Here is a 24,203-nt window from a genome sequence, read left to right as displayed (position 1 = left end):
TAGTTCAATAGGAATTTCATGGGACACCTAATGTACCTCGATATAAGCAAAACCTCATAATACCCGTGTTCGTTATAGAGAGAGTATATTCTGTATTTGTCCTGGTTTGGCCGTCATTATATTGCGTTTGAGACTTCTTTGGTCATTTTTGGGACACTTGCTTCACGTTTCTAACATTTGCTTTATATTTGTCTGGCTTTTGCTATAAGTATATTAGATTTGGCACTTGTTTGGTAAATTTTGGGACACGTGCTTCAGGTTTGTAATGTTTGCTTTATATTTGTCTGGATTTTGTCATAAGTATATTGCATTCGACACTTGTTTGGTAATTTTTGGGTTCACGTTTGTAACATTTGCCTTATTTGTCTGGATTTTGCCATAAGTATACTAGTTTTGGCACTTGTTTGGTAATATTTTTGGGACACGTGCTTCACGTTTGTAATGTTTGCTTCATATTTGTCTGGATTTTGCCATGACTATATTGCATTTGACACTTGTTTGGTAATTTTTGGGTTCACGTTTGTAACATTTGCCTTATTTGTCTGGATTTTGCCATAAGTATACTAGGTTTGGCACTTGTTTGGTAATTTCTGAGACAATTGCTAATGCTACTAACAGTATCACAATTTCAGGTTTTGGAATAATTCTAAAGTTCTACTGTTAGTATCAGATGATATCTAGTAGTGGGTGTTTTTGGTTTTTCCTAATAAACTCTTTTCTGTTGTTAATAGTAGTATGTATTTGTAGTAGTAGTTTAGTATTTTGTAGGGGAAGCTAGAACAAATAGTCCTCGGACAAATAATCCCAGACAAAAAATCCCCACAAATTATCCCTGGACAAAAAATCCAAGACAAAAAATCCCGACAAAAAATCCCCACAGATATTTACGGACAAATAATTTCCACAAATTTTTTTGGACAAAATATCCCCACAAGAAATCACCAAGAAATATTTGCTGCACAATCATCATCAGGGCTTTTCATTCCGAATAGAATGTTTGCCGCTCTTACTCTGATTAGTGCGGTGTATCACTCCGCATTCCACTTGTGTGTTGTCAAAGTTTGTTGTATGACTTGGCTTTCGTTACAATTTTCTTCCACTCATTTCGATATGTGCATAGTTCCCTCCAGTTTCTCACTTCCAGGATTTTTATATCTCTCATGACCTGGTCCTCCCATCTCTCTCTGGGTCTTCCCCTTGGTGTTTTAGTTTCTGGTTTCCATCTGGTAACCAGAAAAGATATAGTTAGTAAACGTAACTATATCTTCTCCCTTCATTATGCCTCTTAGTTCATGGTTCATTCTTCTTCTCATTTCTCCGTTGTCCATTCTTATCGGGCCCATAATCCGTCTGAGGATTTTCCTTTCGAATATTCTCAATTTTTCTTTATCTTTTTCCGTGAGGCACACTGTCTCAGCTGCGTACGTAACTACTGGTCTAATTGCAACTCTGTATATTTTCAGTTTTGTATGTCTGGATAAGTTCTTGTCCTTCATAAGCCTATGATATCTCCAGTATGTTTTGTTGCCTGCTAGTATTCGTTCCGTTACTTCTTCACTTCTCTTATTTTGACCATTCACTATTACTCCCAAATATTTAAATTGTTGGACTCTTTCAACTGTCTTGTTGGAGTCTTTCCTGTTATGTTCTCTTCTAGAGCAGAGTAGATTTGCTGCCTAATACTTTAAAATTTTTCCCGTGAATACAATCGACTCAAATGTTTTTCAGCCTCAGTGCATGAGAGTTATTATAGCAATTGCCATGAAACCACTTTTAGACACGAAAATAATGATTAGCAATTAAGATTAAGCATGAATAATTGTAATTTCGATTACCAAATTTCGAATTTCAATCGTGAGTTTTTTCAAAAATCGTGGAAAATATGGGAAACGAGCTAAGCCATGATTCCTACAATGTTGTAATTATTCGCTAATCTTTTGCTCACTTTGCTTTTAATAACTCTGTTCTAAACACTGTCTATTCGTTATGATAACTGCTGGTCCTGAAAACGATAATCTTGATTGTAATGCAAAAAACCTGTTCCTTTTTGTGAATTTAACGTCAAAAATAAATATTTTAGTATCAATTCAAGGCAAGTGACATTTCAAAAAATTCTTGAAAAGCTTTCAAAAGCTATGTCAAAAACCTGTGGTCTGCATCTTCATAATAAAGCTAACTATTCGGCAGCAAATATTTCTTGATGCTTTTTTGTCCGGGATTTTTTGTGGGGATTATTTGTCCAAAAAAATATGTGGGGATTATTTGTCAGGAATTTTTTGTCGGGGGATTATTTGTGGGGATTTTTTGTCCGGGATTATTTGTCCGAACCCCTTGTAGGGCTTTAATCGCTATCTCTTGATTATGTATAATTTTGTCTTTTTGCTCATTCCTGTTCATATATTTAAGATCTATGTTATTTTTGTATACGATTGGCCTAGTATATTTTCCCATTGGGATGCACTAAGGTCTTTTTTCTAGTTTGTAGTGATAAAATGGCCCTGGTCCGAAAAAACGTGTATGTACTAGGTTCTTCGTTAGCAGGACTCTCAGCTTAAACTAACTTTGTGCTACACCAGTTGCTTAAATGACTGTAATAGTTGCAGATGCAGTTCATATCTGTTGCGGAAGAAGGGATAGATGACACAGTGTTACATTTATGCAGAAATGTCACCCTGAAAACCACATTAAACGATTTTTATTGTTTTCATTGTCAGACTCCTGATCTAGTTAAAATAGCCTCTTTTTAATTGGAATTCACGGTTTGTAAATATGTATATTATTAGCCATTGCGAAATTGCTTGATTGCAGAATTTCCGACGTTTTTGCATTCCTAAAGGTTATTCTAAATAAATAAATTATTATTAAATGAGGTTGCGGTTTTGTGATTATCGGAAGATCTACCACCTTCTTAAAAAATGATAACTCAACTGTAGACGATATAATTTATGGTGTAATCAGCATTGAGTGTAGTTATTAGAATTATATTTGTGAAATATTTTAAATAAATCAAGATTTTTTTTATTTCAAAACCCACATAATGGTTGAGGTATGTAGATGATATATACATACATCAAAATAATCTAGGGGCAAAAACAAAATGCGAAATTACAGAAGAATTTCAAGTAATTTATTTCAAATACTTAAAAAAGAAGTTATAAACAAGGGTCCCAAATATAAAATAAACATTTTTTTTAGAATTGTCGTAATAGCTCTTAAAAAAATTAAGAGAGAACTCCAAAGTCAAAAGTCAAAAAGTCAAAAAATGGTAACACAAAAAAATAAAAAACTAATTTGTTGCCCCTCAACTTCCAACAAAGCAGTTTTTAGGTTAAGTTAGTATGTACAGTGTATGACCTCCACGGTTATTGATAACTGCCCTACATCTGTTAGGCTAACTCAAGATCAGATGGTCAGTGTCTGGCTGCGTTATTCTGCTCCACTCCTTTGAAAGGCCCTCAAACAGTTGCTGTCTTATATTGAACGCAATATTTTATTGTAAAATGCATCTGCCCAATATGCCCCATACATGCTCAATTGGGTTTAAATTTGCCGATTGTGCAGGCCATAATAAAACCTTAATTTCATTGTCTTCAAGGAATGTTTGCAAGAGCCTGGCAGTATGTGGACGCGCATTGTCGTGCATTAATTGAAATTGGGAAACAGCTTGTTATGACAAGGATACAACAATAGGTTCGAGACTATTATCACTGTAATCTGCTGCATTTAGAAACCGTTCCCGACAAACGAGATTGGTTCTTCCACCAAGAGTGATGCCACCTCATACCATTATACTGCCGCCTTGCTGTCTATGAACCTCCTGCACGATGATAAATCGTTCAGCATTGAAAGATGTCTGGCAATTCTCCAAATTCTTGTCCTTCTCGTATCTGGTGCAAATCCAAATCGAGACTCATATGTGAACAAAGTAGAGGCCCAATCACGTCTAACCCAATTTGCGTGTTCTTGTGCCCACGGAAGTCGATGAGCGCGATTTCTTCTGGATAACAGAGGCACTCTCACAGGTCTACTAGCATTTAAACCTACTTCATGCAGTTTACTTCTAATAGTTTGGCAACTTAGAAACACCTGATGGGTCTCTTGCAGACTCATTTGTAATTGTGATGCAGCTATAGTGAGATCTCGCAAAGCCTGCAACCTAAAAAACGGTATTTAATCTGGTTGGTTATCTTTGTAACGTCACCAGTTTCATGAAACCTTAATCACAAACAATTAATGACATTACTGTTCGTGTGGAGGACCTCAGCAACGTCTCTTTGACTTCTGCCATGTAGGGATGGCGGTTTTTGACAAAACACCGGTTTGTTTTACTTACGGTTTAACCTGGCGGTTATAACCGTCCAAAAAAACCGATTTTCGGTTTTTTTAATCAATAGCCAATACCCATTAGGTTACAATGCTACATTTAAATTGCACTTTAGTTTGTGATACTCCATTCAAACCGATATAAATGTAGATACTATCAAAAGAATGTATCGATACCAAGATAATCAATCGACATATAAACAGCCTTAGGATCGTACCCAACCGGGATCGAAAATAGAAATCAGTCATCAGTGTTGCCAAATCGGTTTCGGTTTCGGTCAGCATAAAATTTCATCATCGCGCGCTCTGGGTGAAAAATTTCCCATTTTTTCTCTGAATTCTTTATTTTTTTCCAGAGATAGTAACTTATGCGGTTTTTCACCGGTTATTACTGTAAAAATAAAAAACCGGTTATAACCGGGATAAAAAACAACCGGAAAAACCGATTGTTGCAGAGTAAAAAAACCGGTTTTCGGTTATAACCGGTAGGTTTTTTCCCATCCCTACTGCCAGGTCTAAGCATCGCGATAGCACGCCACTGCATTTCGCGATTTAAATGATGACTCTCCATTATTGGCAATTGCAAAACTAAATAAAAATCCACATAGATATCGAAAATCAAGTACCAATAAAGAAATATTACTTCTTATCATATTATAGACTGACAAAAACGCATATTGAAGTTTTGTTAAATTTTTTATATCCATTCTTGTCAGCATTACCGTCCAAGTTGGTACAATAATCGAAAAAACAACAAAAAATATTAAAATCATAAATTTATTTTTATATTTGCAGCCAACATTGATTTAAAGCTGTTAATATAGGTGTCCCCTAGATTATTTTAATGTGTGTATTTTTAATACAGATACCCCAAGATACTTGTTCTAAAATGTTTTGTTAGAAGTGCTTTTTGAAAATGTTGTGGTAAATAATAATCATAGGGTGTAGGGGTATAAATTATTCGCATGCACTATTTACAAAATTGTTCAGGTTTTTCGCCATTTCTTTCGCTTCATGCCACGTTTCGCGCTTTTGCTTCATTATGCTTTTAACCAAGTTTCCTCAAGTCTCTTTAGTTGTTCCTCTTGTTTTTTTTTGTCATTCTTGCTTTCCATATTTATTTAATAGGTATTTTGCTGTTCATTGTGTGCAAGTGTCCCTAATCAGATAAGTTGCCTCCTTTATGTAAACTGTGTAACTTCTTCTTCTTTTTTTAGTGCTGTACGCTATGTAGCGTGTAAGCGTTCATGCTAATTGGACTATATGTAAGGATTCTGAAGCAAATTTGTAATCAATAAACCAAATACAGACATTCCTCCTATGGTCATGGCATTATGGCTTTTCTGCACAAATAACTGCATGAAAAAAAGTGCCTCTCGTGTTCTTAAATTGTTTTTGAAACTAAACTGAGTGTATCTCGTTCTGTCGTCACATTTTTGTTATAAATCCTCGTATGAATTACCTCTGAGAATGCTTTAACGTGGCTCATTAAGCTGATTAGGTGATGATCTTCACTAATTAGCTCTCCATAGCGCCAGGCGTTATGATTCTTTGAAATTGCTACAAATATTGACTAATGGTATTTTTATTTTTTAAAGAGTTTACATAGATGCTTGGTATTAAAGACTTTTTCTGCAAGTAGTTATCGGTTCCTACAGCTTTATTATTTTTTCAACCCTCGATCGCATATTCCACTTCTGATTCTAATATTGGTGGACCAGTGAAGTCTGTATTTTCATTCGTAGTATTTAAGTTACAATCGTCAGAAAAAAGATCTTTAATACAGTGTGTCGCATTTAAGATGAAGACATCTCTATATTTCGGCTATCAAAGTGTTTAACTTTAACTTTAAGTTTCACTGACAGTTGTTGTTCTGACATCAGACAGATTCGCTTTTGAACTCTCACCTATTAGTTGTCTTTCACCTCTTTTAACATAATGACCTAATTAACTATTTCCTAGCAACCCACGTACCACGTGCGGGAGTCATAATATGTTGCCCTAATACACCAGGGAAATAAGGCAAAAATATACCATGTTCGGGACACTTGAGCAGCCAGGTTGCAAATGGATTTTTTGGGTACTATATACCTAATACATTATAAATACAAAAATGCCCGTCACAGTTTGGACGAGAAATTTAGTTATTAACAAATAAGGGTCAAAAATGAGAGTTTTTTCGTTTAAATCGCTACAGGTAAAAATAGGGTAATTAAATGTCTTATTTATAATATTTTTCTTTTAGTAGATGAGCCAAGGTTTAAAATGGCGTTTTTGAATTTTGGTCCGATTATTTGTTGCTTCGGATATTGCAAAATAAAACTAAAATTTCGAAAATAAAAAAATTGCTATAACTTTTGCGAAAATGAATTTAAGACTTTCATATTGCATGAGAAGTTGAGTCAAACAGTCCACACAATGCACAAAAAATTTTAGGACGATTCGTCAATTATTTTAAATTTTATTCAATTTGTTTATCGCAAAGGGCTTTTTTTTCGCAATGTTATTGTTCAGAAAATAATAATGATATAGCAATTCTGTGAAAACAACTTGAAAGTAAAATAGTCATATTTTCAATGTATTTAAAAAAAATCATTAAAAAGTCATTTTTATCACTCGGAAAACATTTTACTAAAATAGAGTCATTTTTGGCTTATAAACAATTTGAATAACTTTGTTAATATTGACTGTAGGCTAAAACTACAATGGGATTTGAAAAACTGGTATTTTTATACGAATTTTCAAATAAAAATTTTTCGCCTAGGTTAATTACGGTCAAAGTTAGCTACTTTTTTTTATTTAATTGACGACTACTTTGTTTATAACAATTAAGCAACCTAACTAGAGCTATTTTGAAGTTGAAGATATATAGTTTATGTGTAAAAGTTTGAGTAAACTTTGAACCACAACAGAGTGGTTAATAAAGTTTTAAAAATGGCGTCCGAACGGAATTAATTCGTGGTCGGTGGAGAGGAATTATTAAAATCCGTGAACTGAAAAAATAAAACTGATTCTGCAAACATATGCTGCGATTTATATCGCCGGAGCTTGGTGATGGATTTTGATCATAATTTTTTTAATTTGTATGTACTCGTAGTCTTATAGAGTACGTTATGTACACACATCCCCACCTAATAGTACAAAATGTTAGGGGGAACTCCCCTTATCACTCAGGGATATGAAAAGTAGATTACGACCGATTCTAAGACCTACCGAATATACATATATAATTACATAAAAATCGGCCAAGCGGTCTCGGAGGAGTATGGAAAGTAACACTATGACAGGAGAATTTTATAGATGTAAATATATAGATGGCTGTTAACAAATAGGGGTTGGTGATAAAAGAGTGAAAATTAAGGGTTGTATGTATTTTTTATTTCTACATCATATAAAATTAAGGTAGATAATTTTGTCCAAAAAAATAAAAAAAAATGTCAGGGGTGCAACCCTCCTTATAACTTATGGGTATAAAAAAATAGATTAAAACCTCTTCTCCTCCTATAGGATATACGTGTAAAATTTCATAAAAATCGGCCAAGCCGTTTCGGAGTAGTATGGTAACTAACACTGTTACAGGATATGTTACGGTCAATGATGTAAATTGGACATTGACGTTAATGGCCGGGCATTGTCGTGAATGTCCATTTTCCTTGGTCATTAACGACAATGCCCGGCCATTAACGACAATAACCGTAGCTATTGGCAAATGTTGTAAAAACTGAACGTAAAATTAGATTTTTCATCAATAACCGGTCAATAACGACAGTGCCCAGAAGCAAATGGCCAATGTTGATAAATCGATGCCTCAGTGTTTTCAGATGCCGGTGTTTTCGTCAACTGGCATAATCAGTCGCTCTTTACCACTTATTGTAATTACATCATATTTACAAACCATTCTATAGTGCTTTGTTGTTTCTTTAGCTCCCGGTGTTCTCAAAATATTTTTCGCTTCTTTAATTTCACTTATTCGGCTGTTGTATTCGTCACAGTTTAAAAATTATTTATTGTTATCACGTTTTGACTCGACTATTACGTTTATATAACACTTGCTACATGATAACACTTATTAAATAAATTTACGAATAATTTCAACACGAAAACAATACACAATATACACACATGAAGTAAACAAAAGTAAAACTACACATAACCTATCTTTTATTCAAAATATCAACATTGACCGATTAACAGCGGGCATTGTCGACATTGGCCCGGCAATGATAGAAATGTTATCAAGAATTTAAAATTATCATCAATGTCCAGTTTCTATGGACAATAACGTTAATGGCCGGCCATTGTCGACAATGACCAATTCAACCGGCCATTGTCGTTATTGGTCGGCCATTAACGTTATTGGCCGGATTTACGTCATTGTCCGTAACATATATAAAAGTAACTGCGAATTAAATAATAAAAGTGGCTAACTTTGAACCGAATTAACCTAGGCAAAAAGTTTTTTTCTGAAAATTGGTGTAAAAATACTAGCTTTATAAATCCTAAAGTATATTTACTCTATAGTCAATATTAACAAAGCTATTCAAATTGTTTATAAGCCAAAAATGACTCTATTTTACTAAACTTTTTTCGGAGTGATAAAAACGACTTTTTAATGATTTTTTTCAACACTTTGAAAACATAACTATTCTTCTTGTATATGTGATTTCCACAGAATTGCTATGCCATTATTAGTTTCTGAACAATAACATTGCGAAAAAAAAAGCTCTTTGCGATAAACAAATTGAATAAAATTTAAACTAATTGACGAATCGTCTTAAAAATTTTTGTGCGTAATATGGAATGTTTGACTCAACTTTTATTGCAATATGAAAGTCTTAAGGCCATTTTCGCAAAAGTTATAGCACATTTTTTATTTTTAAAATTGTAGTCTTATATTGCCATTTTCCGAAGCAAAAAATGATCAGACTAAAATTCAAAAAGTGCCATTTTAAACCTTGGCTGATCTACTAAAATACGATTACTCTAAATAATATAGATAATTACCCTATTTTTACCTGTAGCGATTTAAATGAAAAAACTACCATTTTTGACCCTTATTTGTTAATACATAACTACGTTTCTCGTCCGAACTGTGACGGGCATTTTTGTATTTATAATGTATTAGGTATATAGTAGCCAGAAAATCCATTTGCAACCTGGCTGCTCAAGTGTCCCGACAAAAACCTTATTTCCCTGGAGTATAAGGCCATATCCATAGGAATTATATTCATCCTTTGGATTTTACTATGTATACACTTATATAAGACTTTTAGTCTATTTTTAAAAGGTTTTAACCTTTGTATTTTTTGTGGCTCACCATGTTCTTGTACGTACACCTAACCAAACTTTGTTTTTACCTTGGTCATCATTTTAACTTTAACATTTTCGTCTTAATTAATACGGTTATACTTATTTTAGATAACACTGATGATGCTCTTGTTACAGAGCGAAAACGTTTTGTTTTTATATTTGTAGCCCTTCTAGGGGCTTTTTAACTTAATATACCTTTTACCAAGACGAATTTTTCATTAAATTTACTTGAAATTAAAAAATATTTCATGAAATTTTTAAATCAGAACTACGAGAAACAAATCTACACAGTTTCATATAACTAAAAAAATGTTCTTGCTGTAACTGGTTGTGTATACAAAAATTTAATCATACACGCATTAAAATTACATACTCTTGACAGACATGACACCTGCTTGAATTTTCACGGTCATATTAAATTCCACACCGTTCGACTCAAGTAACAGAAACACACGATACACGATTCGTATGAATGTGGGACGATTATCATAATAACAATTATCGTCTGCTGCTGGGAAAATCTTTACGAACAGCTGATTATTTAACTAGTTTGTTCCAACCGACAATTTTAGATTGTATTTTTTTTATTTACATTTACATTTACTCGGCCAAATATGGCCACTCGCACTAGATTGTAATTGAGTATTGTGTTGTAAATTTTTTCCGGAAGTTTCCGGTCGTTGATAACAACATTTTATCACAAAATCAGTTCGGCTTTTTAACTAATAAATGTACCACTGCACTGATGCCATGTTTTCTGTACTACACGAGGTTTACCAAGCACTAAACAATAATCTTTATACTGCCACTGTTTTCTGTGGCTATGCCAAAGCTTTTGGTTGTGTAAATCACGACATCTTGATTAAAAAACTAAATTTTTATGGAATTCGAGGTATTTCTTTGCATTGGTTCCAATCCTACTTGAATAATAGAAAACAACTAGTTAGAGCAAATGATGCTGACTCTAGTCTCAAAAACATTGTATGTGGAGTATCACAAGGTTCAGTATTGGGTCATCTTCTGTTCCTTTCTTTATAAATGACATCACTAATTTAAAAGTTGATGGGAAAATTTTTCTTTTTGCTGATGATACCAGTATCACTTGGAGCAACTCAACTATTTCATCTCTTCATGAAACTATAACTTCGGATCTACTGACGATAAAGACCTGGTCTGACTCTAATTTACTATCTTTTAACGTAGATAAAACAGTAGCATTATGAGCTCTTCAAACTTTGCCTCTTAATAACAACCAGATCAGTACCGTTGATTCTGTAAAATTTCTTGGTATTTTTTTAGACAGCAACCTCAAATGGTCCCTTCATATCGATTCGTTAAGAAACTCGCCTCAGCTTGCTATGCAATAAGATCTGTCTCAAGGGAACTCAGTTTAGCATCTTCTAAAATAACATATTTTTCGTTGTTCGAGTCTCACCTTCGATATGGTCTTCTTTTTTGGGGTTCTAGTACAGCTGCTCAATTCGATGTTATTTTTAAATTGCAGAAAAGAGCAATAAGATATCTGTCTGTTTGGCCTCAGAAGATCTACATATTGAAGAAGTTACTTCAGAAATCATGGAATTTTAACACTTCCCTCTTTATATATTCTAGAAACGATTTGTTTAATAATTCGTAAACACCCTGATGTCTTTCCAGCAAGGCCCAATCATCTTTACTCCACCAGAAATTCAATCTTTATTTACCGATCCCATCCACTGAGTTAGTAAAGAAATCTATATTGTATTCCGCAAAAAAACTTACAACCATCTCCCTTTACAACTTAAATCTGCAACATCTTTCCCAAAGTTCCGTAAAATGACAAAAGCCTATCTATCTAAAATACCATATTATGTATTCAAGAAAAGAATTTCTTAATGAATAACTAAGAAACTTGGGTTTCATACGCAGTAGCTTAAACGCAGTATTTTATTTGTTGTAAGTATGTTTAATTTGCAATTTATATAAATTTTGCAATAAATTGTTTTTTTCTTTGCTTTTATATCTTATATACTGTATATTGACGATTTATCCAATTTTAGTAAATTGTAGTTGTTATTTGTTTATTGATATTATTTTTCTTTTGACTGTATGTAAGCTTTGTCCATAAAATTGCAAAAATTTTCAGTGACAATAAATTTCTATTATATTCTATTCTATTCTAAGTTTATACAATTTTATATTTTCTTGCAATGTTGCAAAATTCCTTAGAAAATTTCTAAGTGTTGTTCTGTAATTCTATTGGAAATGACCTTGCTGTGTTACGAATACATACAGTATTTGTGCACTCTTGTACTTAAATAACCATAACAATTGAATAAAATGCTGAATTAATGTCTAAATTGTCTAAAGTAGGAATATATTTAAAGTAGGAAACCATGAAGGTTTGTGACTGAGGAATGACGATTTTATTTATTTCTCTCAAATCTGTACAACGTCTTCATTTTTGATTTTCTTCCTTTGTTTATGCTAGGGTTACAGGAGGAGCAAATAGGTTGTATGATTCTTGAATCAATTTTTTCTCCAATGGCTTTGCTATTTACTAGGTTGTTCAATAAGTTTTGCGGTTCGATAAAAGAGGGCGTTGTTACTAGCCTAATTTTTTTTGTTATATTGGACACTCTTCATATGAACGTACGTGAAGTTTTATACTTGGATCTACAGACCGAGCGCGTCTCGTAAATTGCACGGCTTCGCGCAATCGTACTTGAGACACTGTGCACTGTGTCAGGTGAGGTGTTTGAAAATTTGAGTAACTTGATTCTGTGGTGTGAATTTCTAAAACTTTTAAGTGTGGTTTTTGACCGTTGTGAGAAATTATTTATTTAGTGTTGTGTTTATAATTTAAACTTTTGTTTTATTTTCAAAGTGTTCTTTTTGTTGTAAGTAGAAAATGAATCGTTGTATGTAAAAATGAATTTTTTTATGTGTCAGTATATAATATATGTTTTATAATAAGTTTTGTTTTATTTTTTGAGAAAAAATAAAAAATACAGCATACTTACAGTACTTTTTTTGAAATGCTATTTTCCAAAGTTTATAAAATTTCTTACGCTCGATTTTATATTAATAAAGTTAAAGTGGACTTTAAATTTAAAGTTTTCTTTAACTGTAACAATTGCATTTTTTAAGGTAAAGTAACGTTTACACGTATCCAGTAACTGGCGCCAGTCTCACTGGAATGCGAGTGCTTGACTAAGACAGCGCTGGATAGGTTCGTTTACACGTATCCAGTAACTGGCGCCAATCTCACTGGCACTCTTATTAAAAATCCTAATACTGCCACTGAAACTACAGGTACGACAGCGCCAGCGACTGGAACGCTGTGTTTACACGTGTCTACAACCACTGGCACGGGGTTAAAGGGGACGCGGACGAGGGCCACTGGCATGAAAAATAGACCAGCTTTCTATTCGAGACAGCGCTGGCAGACAGCGCTGGACTGGAACAAAAAAGCGTTTACATGATGCCACTACCATGCCAGCACTGTCGTTCCAGTGCGACTGGCGCCAGTTACTGGATACATGTAAACCTGCCTTTACACACACTTTAACTTTATTATGAAATCGAGCGTTAGTCGAAATTCATTCTGAATGAATCTGTCAATTCATTCTTTGTTTAGAAGGCCATTTAGTATCAATGTGTCCACAGTATTTTTTTACAATGGAAATAATCAAGTATCCTGCAGTGATGGAATTTTTATTTTTGGAAGGTTTATGAACGAATGTTCAAAACTCTTTGCCTTTAATTATTACAGTCAACAGAACTTATCAAGACTCTTTGCCTTTAATTATTACAGTAGCAAGGGAGTTGCTGAATTTAAACGCAATAGTACAAGCCTTGAAAACGATACACGTCAAGGATGCCCAAAAACAGCAACAATACCAGAAATAATAGAAAAAATACAGAATATGGTATTGGAAAATCATCTAGTGACTGAAAGAGATGTAGTAGAAGCCCTAGGCATCCCATTGGGCAATGTAAGCAATATTTTGGCTAAAGTGTTGTGTTTCAAAAAGCTGTGTTCACAAACACTTTGGTATACGACTTTCTCAGTAGTGATGAGCAAAACAAGAACAAGACCAAGACCAGGCTAGTCTTGGTCTTGGTCTTGTTCTTGCAAGTTTGGTCTTGGTCTTGGTCTTGCAGTTGAAAGGCAGTCTTGGTCTTGGTCTTGCACTAGCCGGTCTTGTTCTTGGTCTTGCTGCAAGAGTCTTGCTGGTCTTGCTTTTTTGGTAGTAATAATTTGAACCAAACAATTTCGAATAAAATGTACATTGAAATAAATAAAGATGTGAAGAATGAAACTATATTTTTTGCTTTAAAATTTTAACAGAATGTAGAATGTAGTTTCAAACGGATACCAATTTTAACATTATACATTCACCTAATGACCTAATTATTTCTCTCTATATAAAGAGATTAGAGTACAGGGTGTCCAGAAACTCTACCGACAAACGAAGACAGGAGATTCTTCAGATAATTTTAAGATAATTTAACCCAATTCACTTAGTCCGAAAATGCTTCCTAAGGGAGCTAGAGCTCTTTGAAGATGACGTCTTGTAATTGGTTTTTCTTAAATACCTCCAGAACGCTTCTATTTAGAAAAACAAAAATTATTACGCGTATTTATCTACAAGATATAAATCTAATCCATCTATTGCAAATTTCTAGTACCGATCATAGGCGTCCGTTTTGGGTAGGGCAACGGTTATTTTATCGCATAACTTTTTTATCGTTAACTTTTATGCATTTCTGACACTGGATTAGGAAATTGTGAAGTATTCTAGTACTAAAAGATACTCTTGTTTTAAATCGGTACGACACACCGTTTTCTAGAAAAATCAATTTGAAAATTTTTCGCTTTTTAAATAAAAAAAAAATTCAAAAAAAAACTGTTTAGAAAGACAAAAACTGGTACATTTATTTATATTCCAGAGATAAATCGATTTCATTAATTGCGAATTTCTAGTACTGGTCATAGGCGTCCGTTTTGGGTAGGTCAACAGTTATTTTATAGCATAACTTTTTTGTCTTGAATTTTTGAGCATTTTTGACACTAGATTATTAAATTATGAGGTATTCGAGTACTAAAAGTTACTCTTACTTTATGTTGCTAAAATACTTCGTATTCTGTTGAAAAGTTCATTCAATTTTTTTTCAAATTCCAAAAACGAAAAACTTTCAAATCGATTTTTCTAGAAAACGGTGTGTCCTACCGACTTAAAGCAAGAGTACCTTTTAGTACTAAAATACCTCACAATTTAATAATCCGGTGTCAAAAATGCATAAAAGTTAAGGACAAGAAAGTTATGCGATAAAATACCCGTTGCTCTACCCAAAACGGACGCCTATGACCGGTACTAGAAATTTGCAATGGATGGAATCGATTCATCTCTGAAAAGTAAATATGCATACCAATTTTCGTTTTTCTAAATAGATGTGTTCTGGAGGTATTTAAGAAAAACTAATTTCATGACGCCATCTTCAAAGAGCTCTAGCTCCCTTAAGAAGCATTTTCGGACTAGGTGAATTGGGTTAAATTGTCTTAAAATTATCTGAGGAATCTCCTGTCTTCGTTTGTCGGTAGAGTTTCTGGACACCCTGTATATTTTTATAATGGTAATGTTTATCAGTAGGAAAAACCTGCATTTACAACCCTTGTTGCAATTGCCGGCCTTCGGTTGTGTCACGTTGTATTTTGCATGCTGTCGATACCTGCCGCCTGCCTTCAGACCACGTCTTGAGTCTGGATTATTGTTTATTGCCCCTGTATTTTAATAAAATGTTAAAGAAAAAGAGCTTCTTAAAGGTGCCACAAATGGTCGGGGACCTTCAATTCACGGATTTTACGACAAGGGATAAACGGTTTATAGTTGTTAACAGATAATAATCTGCTCCTTTCACTCGAACACTGTAGTATTTATCCTACGAGGGTCAAATTTAAGAACATAAATTAAATTTTTTTAAGACAACACAAAAATCAAATATTTTTTACTCTATTTAAACATTATTTAATATAATTAACTTTTTTTATAAACTAACTAAAACATACTTTTTAGTAAATACGTACATATTTACCATACCTATTTATAGACCTAATACTATAACATAATAACTAAACCTAATGGGGAGTTATAAACGCTTAATTCTGTAATTTGTTATCTTGCAGTTCTTTAATTTTATTTAAACTACATTGCTCTCGTAACACGAGTTATTCGCACTTTTTATTTTCACATATTTTTGGATTGAATACCCATTATGACATTTAAAAAGTTGAAAATATTCGGATGTGGGTAGTAAAAACTAGAATTTAAAACACACTGAAATGATGCGCATGCATTTCAAGTGCGGCACATACTATTTGTACTACTGGCCCTTTCTGGGGAAAACCTAGATTCTTCCAAATAGTTTTCAACTATGAAATCAGTAAAATTCTTTACGCGTTTGTCATCCGGGATTTTCACAAATAATTCAACTTCCAACTTTCGTTGATTGTAAAAAATTAATCCAAAAAATAATTTTAAAAATTTCCCAGTATCTGAATTTTTGTCATTATATTTAGAAACTGAACCTAAGCTTTGGATTTTGCGATACCAAGCTTGACACATTACAATCGACAACCAGTTATTTTTTATTCAGGCCACAATGCTTTTACAGCATTGTGAATCCCTTTTCAAAATCTATTATGATATTTTTTGTATTCATTTCAAATGAATTTTTTTATGATATTTTTCAAATAAGTGTCAATATTTTTATTAGACAAAAAAGCGAAAACTACTAGTACATAAAAACCGTTTTTAATTGCATTTTTTTTAAAATGGATTACCCTATCTATAATTACATTTTTTTGTCTTACAAGTAATTTCAATTGTCCTTGAATTGTCGCCGTTTGAAAACTTTGGAGGTTGAGAAAATGCAAACCGTTTGACTTAATCAAAACGACTTAAAAATATAACCAAAATATTATGTATTTTAAAAATTCGATATTGTTTAAGGTTTCTTACAATGTCAGTATATATTATTGAACTAAAAAAATAATGTTAAATAATAAAAACCAATTTTTCTCAAAAAAGTGCAAGAGTCTTGCAGGTTGGTCTTGGTCTTGCGTGGTCTTGCAAGGTTCGGTCTTGGTCTTGGTCTTGTTCTTGCAAGCTTGGTCTTGGTCTTGCAACCAAAAGGGGGTCTTGGTCTTGGTTTTGGTCTTTGCAAGACCAAGACCGCAAGACCAAGACCAGTCTCGCTCATCACTATTTCTCAGCAAAATTTAGAGTCTTTTCAAAAGGATAAAGTAGATTTTGTGCATCGATTTGTCACATTGGATGAGACTTGGTGTAACACCATGATCCTGAATCAAAACAAGAGGCTACAGAGTGGTAGGACCTGGTTTTTTAGCTCCGAAATGAGTTCGTGTTCAGAAATCGGCCAAGAAGATTTTAGCATCAGTTTTTGATATGCGAGAGAAACTTTTTTTGTGAATTACTTGCAAACTGATTAAACAATAAATTCTGGATATTCTTGTAACCTTTTAAACCAGCTGAAGAAAAAAAATCTTGAAAAAAGACCCGGTTTGCCAAAGAAAAAAATCCTTTTTCATCAGGACAACGCACTGGGTCATACGAGCATTTTACCAATGGCTAAAATCCATTGATTAAAGTTCGAATTGTTGGAGCATCCACAGTATTTATCAGATCTGGTTCCTAGCGACTTCCATTTGTTTCAATACCTAAAAAAATTATGCGTGGAAAGCGTTTTTCATCAAACGATGAGTTCATAACATCTGTGGAAGCGTATTTTGCAGCTCTTCCAGATTCTCCCTTCAGGGATTTAATTTATAAATTGGAATTTCTCAGAAACAAGTGTATTGATGTTCAAGGAGACTATACTGAATAATAAAGTGTATCTTAAGTCATAAAATTGTGTTCTTCTTATCAAACCGCAAAACTGATATCGAACCGCAAAACAACCTAGTACCTTTTCATTTCTTTACTAATTGTATATATCTATAACAAAGATATTCATATTTTCCTCTATGGTTTAGGCAGGATCTGTCGAAAAGCAGACCATTATAGAAAATTTCCATAGGAGTCTACTTTTTTGCGCCCATAACTCGAGAGATATTGCTCCTACAAAAAAAATTGTAGAAGGAAAAATAATAAGAAAATATTAAATATAATAAAAAGAATAAACCTGTGTCTAATCCCCATATAAACATAAGGGAGACTACGAACTGCCCCACGCTACCTAGGTACTTAGATAATATTTTTGTGAACATATAAATATTTTTATTTTACTTTATTGTATTCAAAGAGGAACCCAATTGCCAAAGCATAGCGAAAATTTTAAATGATTAAATAATGAAACTATAACAATATAATCGAATAAAGTTTATTTATAAATCTACATTAACTTATATATAATAACAAAATCTACAGTTAAACAATAACAATGCTTAATTCTAATATCTGATTAGTGATTAAAATAAGTAACAGTGAACACTATATTTTAGATTTTAAAAGTTAGCTGCATAATAATAATTTCAAACTGACTTAATGAAGTCTAATTTAGTAATGTTTTGATTAACGTAATATTCATTTAGCCTATTTTCAATAAAATCAACTTTTCTTTTTGCCGTTTTATCAAGTTTTTTTTCGAATCTATGTGCAGTTCTAATTTTCACATATACTTCTGCTTGAAAATTTAACAAAATGTCTGTAAATTTAAATATGTAAGAATGTGATTTATAGAAACATTCGTTAAATTTCGAGTGAAATGATTCACATGCGTTTGTAGTAAATATAAGAGATGATGAATTTGAAGCCCACATGTAAGGTGGAAATGTTGAATCTTCCGTTAAATAATTATCAACTAGGCAATCACAAATTTGCAAAACTGTGTCATCTTCTGGCATAATATTAAAAAGGTCATCAGAAAAAAAGCCACCAACATCATTTGGATCTAAATATGGGATGCCGAAAAACAATTTTAAATATTTTCCAATAACAGTTTGATTTTTATATTCCGAGGACAAACCTAAATTTTGAATTTTTGGGTATCAATTTTGTGTTAAATGAAATTTGCAACAAAAAATAATAATGTCGGGCGACACTACTTGGCTGCATTTTGAATTGCTATTTCAAAATCAGAAATTATTCGCTTCGGTTTGAAATTTAAATTCAAATCTGTACATATTGTTATTAATGTACCAAAAGTAGGTACTTTTGTATGATTGCTGTGATTTATTTGGTAACAAACAAAATACTAAAGGAACATAAAAACCATTTTTGTAGCCATGTATAGTAAACATCTGACAAAAATATTTAGAACAGTATTGAAAAGTTCCATCTACATACAAAGAATCTACATTACACAAAAAGTAAAGATATGTGAAACAACTAAAAATAGCGGAATTATTTTTCGTAGATAATAAAAAGTTTTCACCTGTATTTGTTTTTAATTTTAAGTTCACTAACATTTGTAGAACTTCTTCCTGTGACTTGGGCAATGATGGTGTGGATTTTCGTGTTGCAGCATAGATATTTCTTCGAACGCAAGTCTTTCGTCGTCAGCGGTAAATTGCTGAAATTTTCCGTCCTCAATTCCTTGTCGACAATCTTTAAAGGTCTTTCACATATATCTTCTACAGATTTCCTCTTTGTAGAATTACTAAAAATTTGCCGGTCAACGTGGATATCTGGAGCATGATTATGCTCCACCGATGCTTTTTTCAAGAATAACGTAATTTTCATCACCTTCCTTTGTCTGCACTTTTTGTTGACACCCTTTTTTGATGCAGCGACATCTAACTTTCCATCTTTGGAGACATGGGCCTTTGAATATTTATATTCATTAATTATTAATAAAAGTTCTCCCCTTGGACTAAACATGGTCGTTGGATTCGTCGTTTAAAAGTTAAACACTAACGGACAAAACCGGACACTATACCGTAATACTTGCAACTGAAGTGAATAACTGAAAATATTTATATTCTTACTTTCAACTATAATCAAATTTGGAATTTCCGGTCATTAAGACTTAATCCCCAACTTTCTCGGCGATGGGGCAGAAGGTACTTGGGATTAATGGGCCCAGGTAGTTCGTAGGGCAGTTAGATAACGCCGAATAACGCTATTTTCAAACCCCGAAAATGCGTATTTGTGCATTTTTTAGATTTTCAACTGCTTATAACTCCAAAACTATCAACTTTTTGGAAAAAATATTTTTCAGAACAAAAAAGGCGATCTTTTGAATTTGTTTGAAAAAATTATTTAAACAATTTCTGCCCAAAAATTTCGAAATCGGCAAAGCAATAGAACCAGAAATTTTTTCATACTGAGCCGGCCTCATAACATGGACATTGGACAACATGCGTGAAAAAGTTGAGGATATATGTTGGGACATTTATACATTTAACTCGGCATCCGACAGGTGAACTTTTTTGCCACTAACAGACAGGTGGGGTGTGAAAAACCCCAGCAATTAAAAGAGTTAAAAAATCTCAAAAGACATCTTTACGTTTAGTTGTCTGTGATTTCTGGAACATCAACAACTTGAAGCTGGTCAGGATAGTGATTCTTTACACTAACAATGTCTATTTCTTCACTTACTTCCGAATCACTCTTGTATGTTACACTCTTGTCTTGTGTATACATTCGTCACTGTCTGTTTCATCCCATAAGACCTGAAGGCGTGCTTATTTTCGTTCGTAATTCATTTTAGTTTAGACTAATAAAAAAATATGTTAAAATCTGTAATAAATATTATTCACATAGGCGCAACCAGGGGGGTTTGGGGTTATAACCACCCCCCACTTTTGGATGTTCTTTCAGCTCTATACGCTTAACACAATAGACCGGTCTAGTTAGACTCAAAAATAGGAGTGAGGCTACAATAATTACCATCAAGCTGAAAATTGGCAAGATTGTTCAAAATACCATCCATAAATGAAATCTAAAAAGTCCTCATAAATCCGACCCGTGCTAAAAAATTTACGCAGGGTCAAAGGTCACCAAATATGGTTTTTAGCGATTTTCAGCGAAACGGTAAGTTTTATCGTAAAATTAGCTCTAACAAAAAATGTAGGTTAGATAATTATCTATAAAAAATATCTTAATAGTTTTTTTCCTAAGAGCCACTGTTATTGAGCTACAACGATTCAAAGAGTTGTGGATCGTCATAATATGTATTAGTACACCAGGTATATACATCACTGAAGCTGTAATACAAGTAAACATAATATTCTATCGGTCAACTTAACTTATATTACACATACACATAATAATATAAGATTATAAATATGATAATGTTTCTACTATACAGCTTGCGGTCTACCGAGAGATGCAGGGTTAAATTAAAACGCGCTGACAAAGTTGTCCCTCTTTTAGCTATGAATAGTATCATAAAAGTTCGCGATAAAAAAGTACCTGTTGACCCTGTATTATTGTTTCAACGAATGAGTATTACTGCGGCATTTCAAGATGAAATTGAAGAATATTTTGGCTATGAATTGGCTCCATACCCTTTATCATTGTTTGACGACATTGGAATGCGTAAAACACAAAAGTCTGCCATTTACGATTGTTTTCAGAAGGTAAATATTAATATTAACATAAAAGCGACATACATCATTGATGGAGGATATCTATTACATCGCATTGTGTGGGATAGCGAAGAAACATTCAACGTTATCTTAGATAAATACGTTCAGTATGTACGGCGTCATTTTGGTCCAAGAGTTACTGTCGTATTTGATGGCTATAATGATTTTACGAGAAATATTAAAGCTGCAGAACAACGTCGTAGAACTTCAGCAACATCTTTATCTTCTAATATTTTATTTGATCAATCTATGACAGTATCTACCACTCAACAGAAATTTCTTGCAAATACTCACAACAAATCTCGGTTCATTTCAATGCTGAAAGATAAGTTTATTGCTGAAAATATATCGGTAAAACAAGCTAATAATGATGCTGACGTAATGATAATTGAAACAGCCATAGAGCAATTAAATTTAACAAATACAACTATTGTTGTAGGTGAAGATGTAGACTTGCTCGTATTACTCACTGGTAGAACTCCAATCGAAAAAACTATCTTTTTTTTAAACCTGGAAAAGCTCAACACCAATCGGAAATATATTCATCGAAAAGTTTATCTACTTTTGCAAAATGTCAAAATCATATACTATTTTTACACGCAATAACTGGCTGTGATGCGACATCTGCATTTTTCAGGAGGGGTAAAACGACTGTTTGAAAATTTTGAATGTTAAAATGTTTGAAAAACAAGATTTACTTGAATGTGCTGAAGTTTTAAAAAAAACTAATTCAACTCCACAAGAAGTTACTTCCAACGGAATTAGCTTTCTTCTTTCTATTTATGGAGCGCCTAAGAAAACTACGTGCTTAGATAAGTTTCGATATGCATGTTTTCTTAAAAGTACTCGAAACAAAAAACAAGTGCAGTTATCTTTTCTTCCTCCAACCTCAGCGGCTGCTCATCAACATCTTTTTCGGGTATATTACCAAGTTCAAGTGTGGCTTGGTTATCAGCTAGATCCAAAAGACTGGGGATGGAAATTAGTCGACAGTTCATTAGAACCAATTCAAACTTTACTCCCCCTGCGCCGGAAAATCTCCTGACACAATTTTTTGCAACTGTAAAAAGGGATGTAGCGCTAAATGTGGTTGCAAAAATGTTGGACTGTTTTGTTCGGTAGCATGCACTAATTGTCAAAACCGGTCGTGCTCCAATGTTGAATCACCAACAATTGAGGATTCATTTGATTCTATCGAGGAGCCATGCGATGTGTCATTATTGGGACAATTTACTTGCACCCAGGATGAACAAAAAGAAGAAGAAGAACAAGAAGAGGAAGAAGAACAATGAGAAGAAGAACAAGGGAAGCAGAAGTAGGTATTAGAAAATTATGAACCAGTTTGATAAATTTCCCTTTTTTTTTAATTTATACCGCTTTATATAACTTTTATCATTTTTAACCCTTGCCAATATCAACTATTAAATAGCTTTAAATTAAACAGAATCATAACAGATCCGTGAAATAGGCCTACTGGTGAAACCACGTTAAAAAAAAACGCGCTAAGTACACTACCTCAAAGGTGGTGTGGAAACGTGTGCGCATATTATGACCATTACCATTTTTTGAATCGTTATATCTCAAAAACGGTGGCTCTCAGGAAAAAAAGTAGTAAGGCATTTTTTATAGATAATTATCTAATCTACATTTTTTGCCAGAACTAATTTTACGATAAAACTTACCGTTTCGCTGAAAATCGCTAAAAACCATATTTGGTGACCTTTGACACCGCGTAAAATTTTTAGCACGGGTCGGATTTATGAGGACTTTTTAGATTTCATTTATGAGGGTATTTTGAACAATCCTGCCAATTTTCAGCTTGATGGTAATTTTTGTAGCCTCGGATGCGTAAGTTGACCGGAGTACAATTACTGCTCCATATCCCGCAGAGACCATCATGTAGTTGTAACCCCACCCCCCTTAGGATCATCCTGGTTACACCTCTGATTATTCACTTACCTATACTTACTTATTTATAGGAGTAAAAGAAAATAAAGACAATTCTGCAGAAAGTACAAAATCCGACTCGTGGGGTGTGACCTTTTTTTAAATCCAAAAGTACTTGAAACTAAACAGACGACTAAAAACTATGTGTCATCGCATAGAGGAATATGCAATAGAAAGCTATCTAGCCGCTGTGGCCACTACATGCAAAATTTCCTTATGTTTTGGGCTCTTCAGCATTGTTGGGGTGTACTACACCCCACCTGTCGGATGCCGGGTTAAGTAAACAGATAAAATGTGCACAAATTTGTTAGTATTGTGATGTGTTACTAGAACAAGTTTTTGTATCTTATGACAAAACCTTGTAAATGTATATGTAGGTAAATATTTACATTTTGACTGGCACTTGCAAAATATTTGCACAATGATATCTATGGCGATTATCACAAATAAAATGTGTGCTAAAATATTGTTTTATGAATAATAGCAATTGTCACGGCCTACATGGGATATAGAATATCGCTGAATGGGAACAAGGCTTGATAATTTATAAATAAACTAGACAAATAATGTCAGTAATAGCAAAATAATGATTGTTTTACATCATTATATTCAGTGACTTCAAAATAAATTAATGTCATATTGCCAAAAAAGTAAACATGTTATATTTTAATTTACATATTCTAAACAGCCTCTCCAAGATATATCAGCAAACAGCAGACGATGATCACAGACAGACAAGTCTGAGGTAAAGCCTGACACTCACGGTAGTGTTTCCATCGGGAATTTGCCAACTGTCGGCTCAGTGGCATAGCTAGGGTGGGGCGGGGGGGGGCGGTCCGCCCCGGGTGTCACCCCTTCAGGGGTGACACCCGAGAGACCCGATCACAAAAGAATAAATCATTAATTTGTGACTTTACTCACGTATCAATCTAAAGTTCGATATTATTTTGTGAACACACGAAACCACAGTATAAATAGGGACACTAGAACTGCTCTGAGAAAAATTGGAAGTAAAATCGTAAAAAGA

General features: G+C 33.5%; 1 protein-coding gene across 1 annotated transcript in view; it reads left to right on the top strand.

The window, feature by feature from the left end:
- The window catches only part of LOC126893014 (uncharacterized), a 132,537-nt gene that overhangs the window by 14,586 nt on the left and 93,748 nt on the right, over positions 1 to 24,203 (top strand). The window contains exon 2 of the mRNA XM_050662952.1: positions 13,388 to 13,610. Coding sequence (XP_050518909.1) covers positions 13,388 to 13,610 — 223 coding nt within the window. The remainder of the gene's footprint in view (positions 1 to 13,387; positions 13,611 to 24,203) is intronic.

The sequence above is a fragment of the Diabrotica virgifera genome, chromosome 10 (genome assembly GCF_917563875.1).
Source record: "Diabrotica virgifera virgifera chromosome 10, PGI_DIABVI_V3a".
Lineage (NCBI taxonomy): Eukaryota > Metazoa > Arthropoda > Insecta > Coleoptera > Chrysomelidae > Diabrotica > Diabrotica virgifera.
This window is presented reverse-complemented; position numbering and strand designations above follow the sequence as displayed.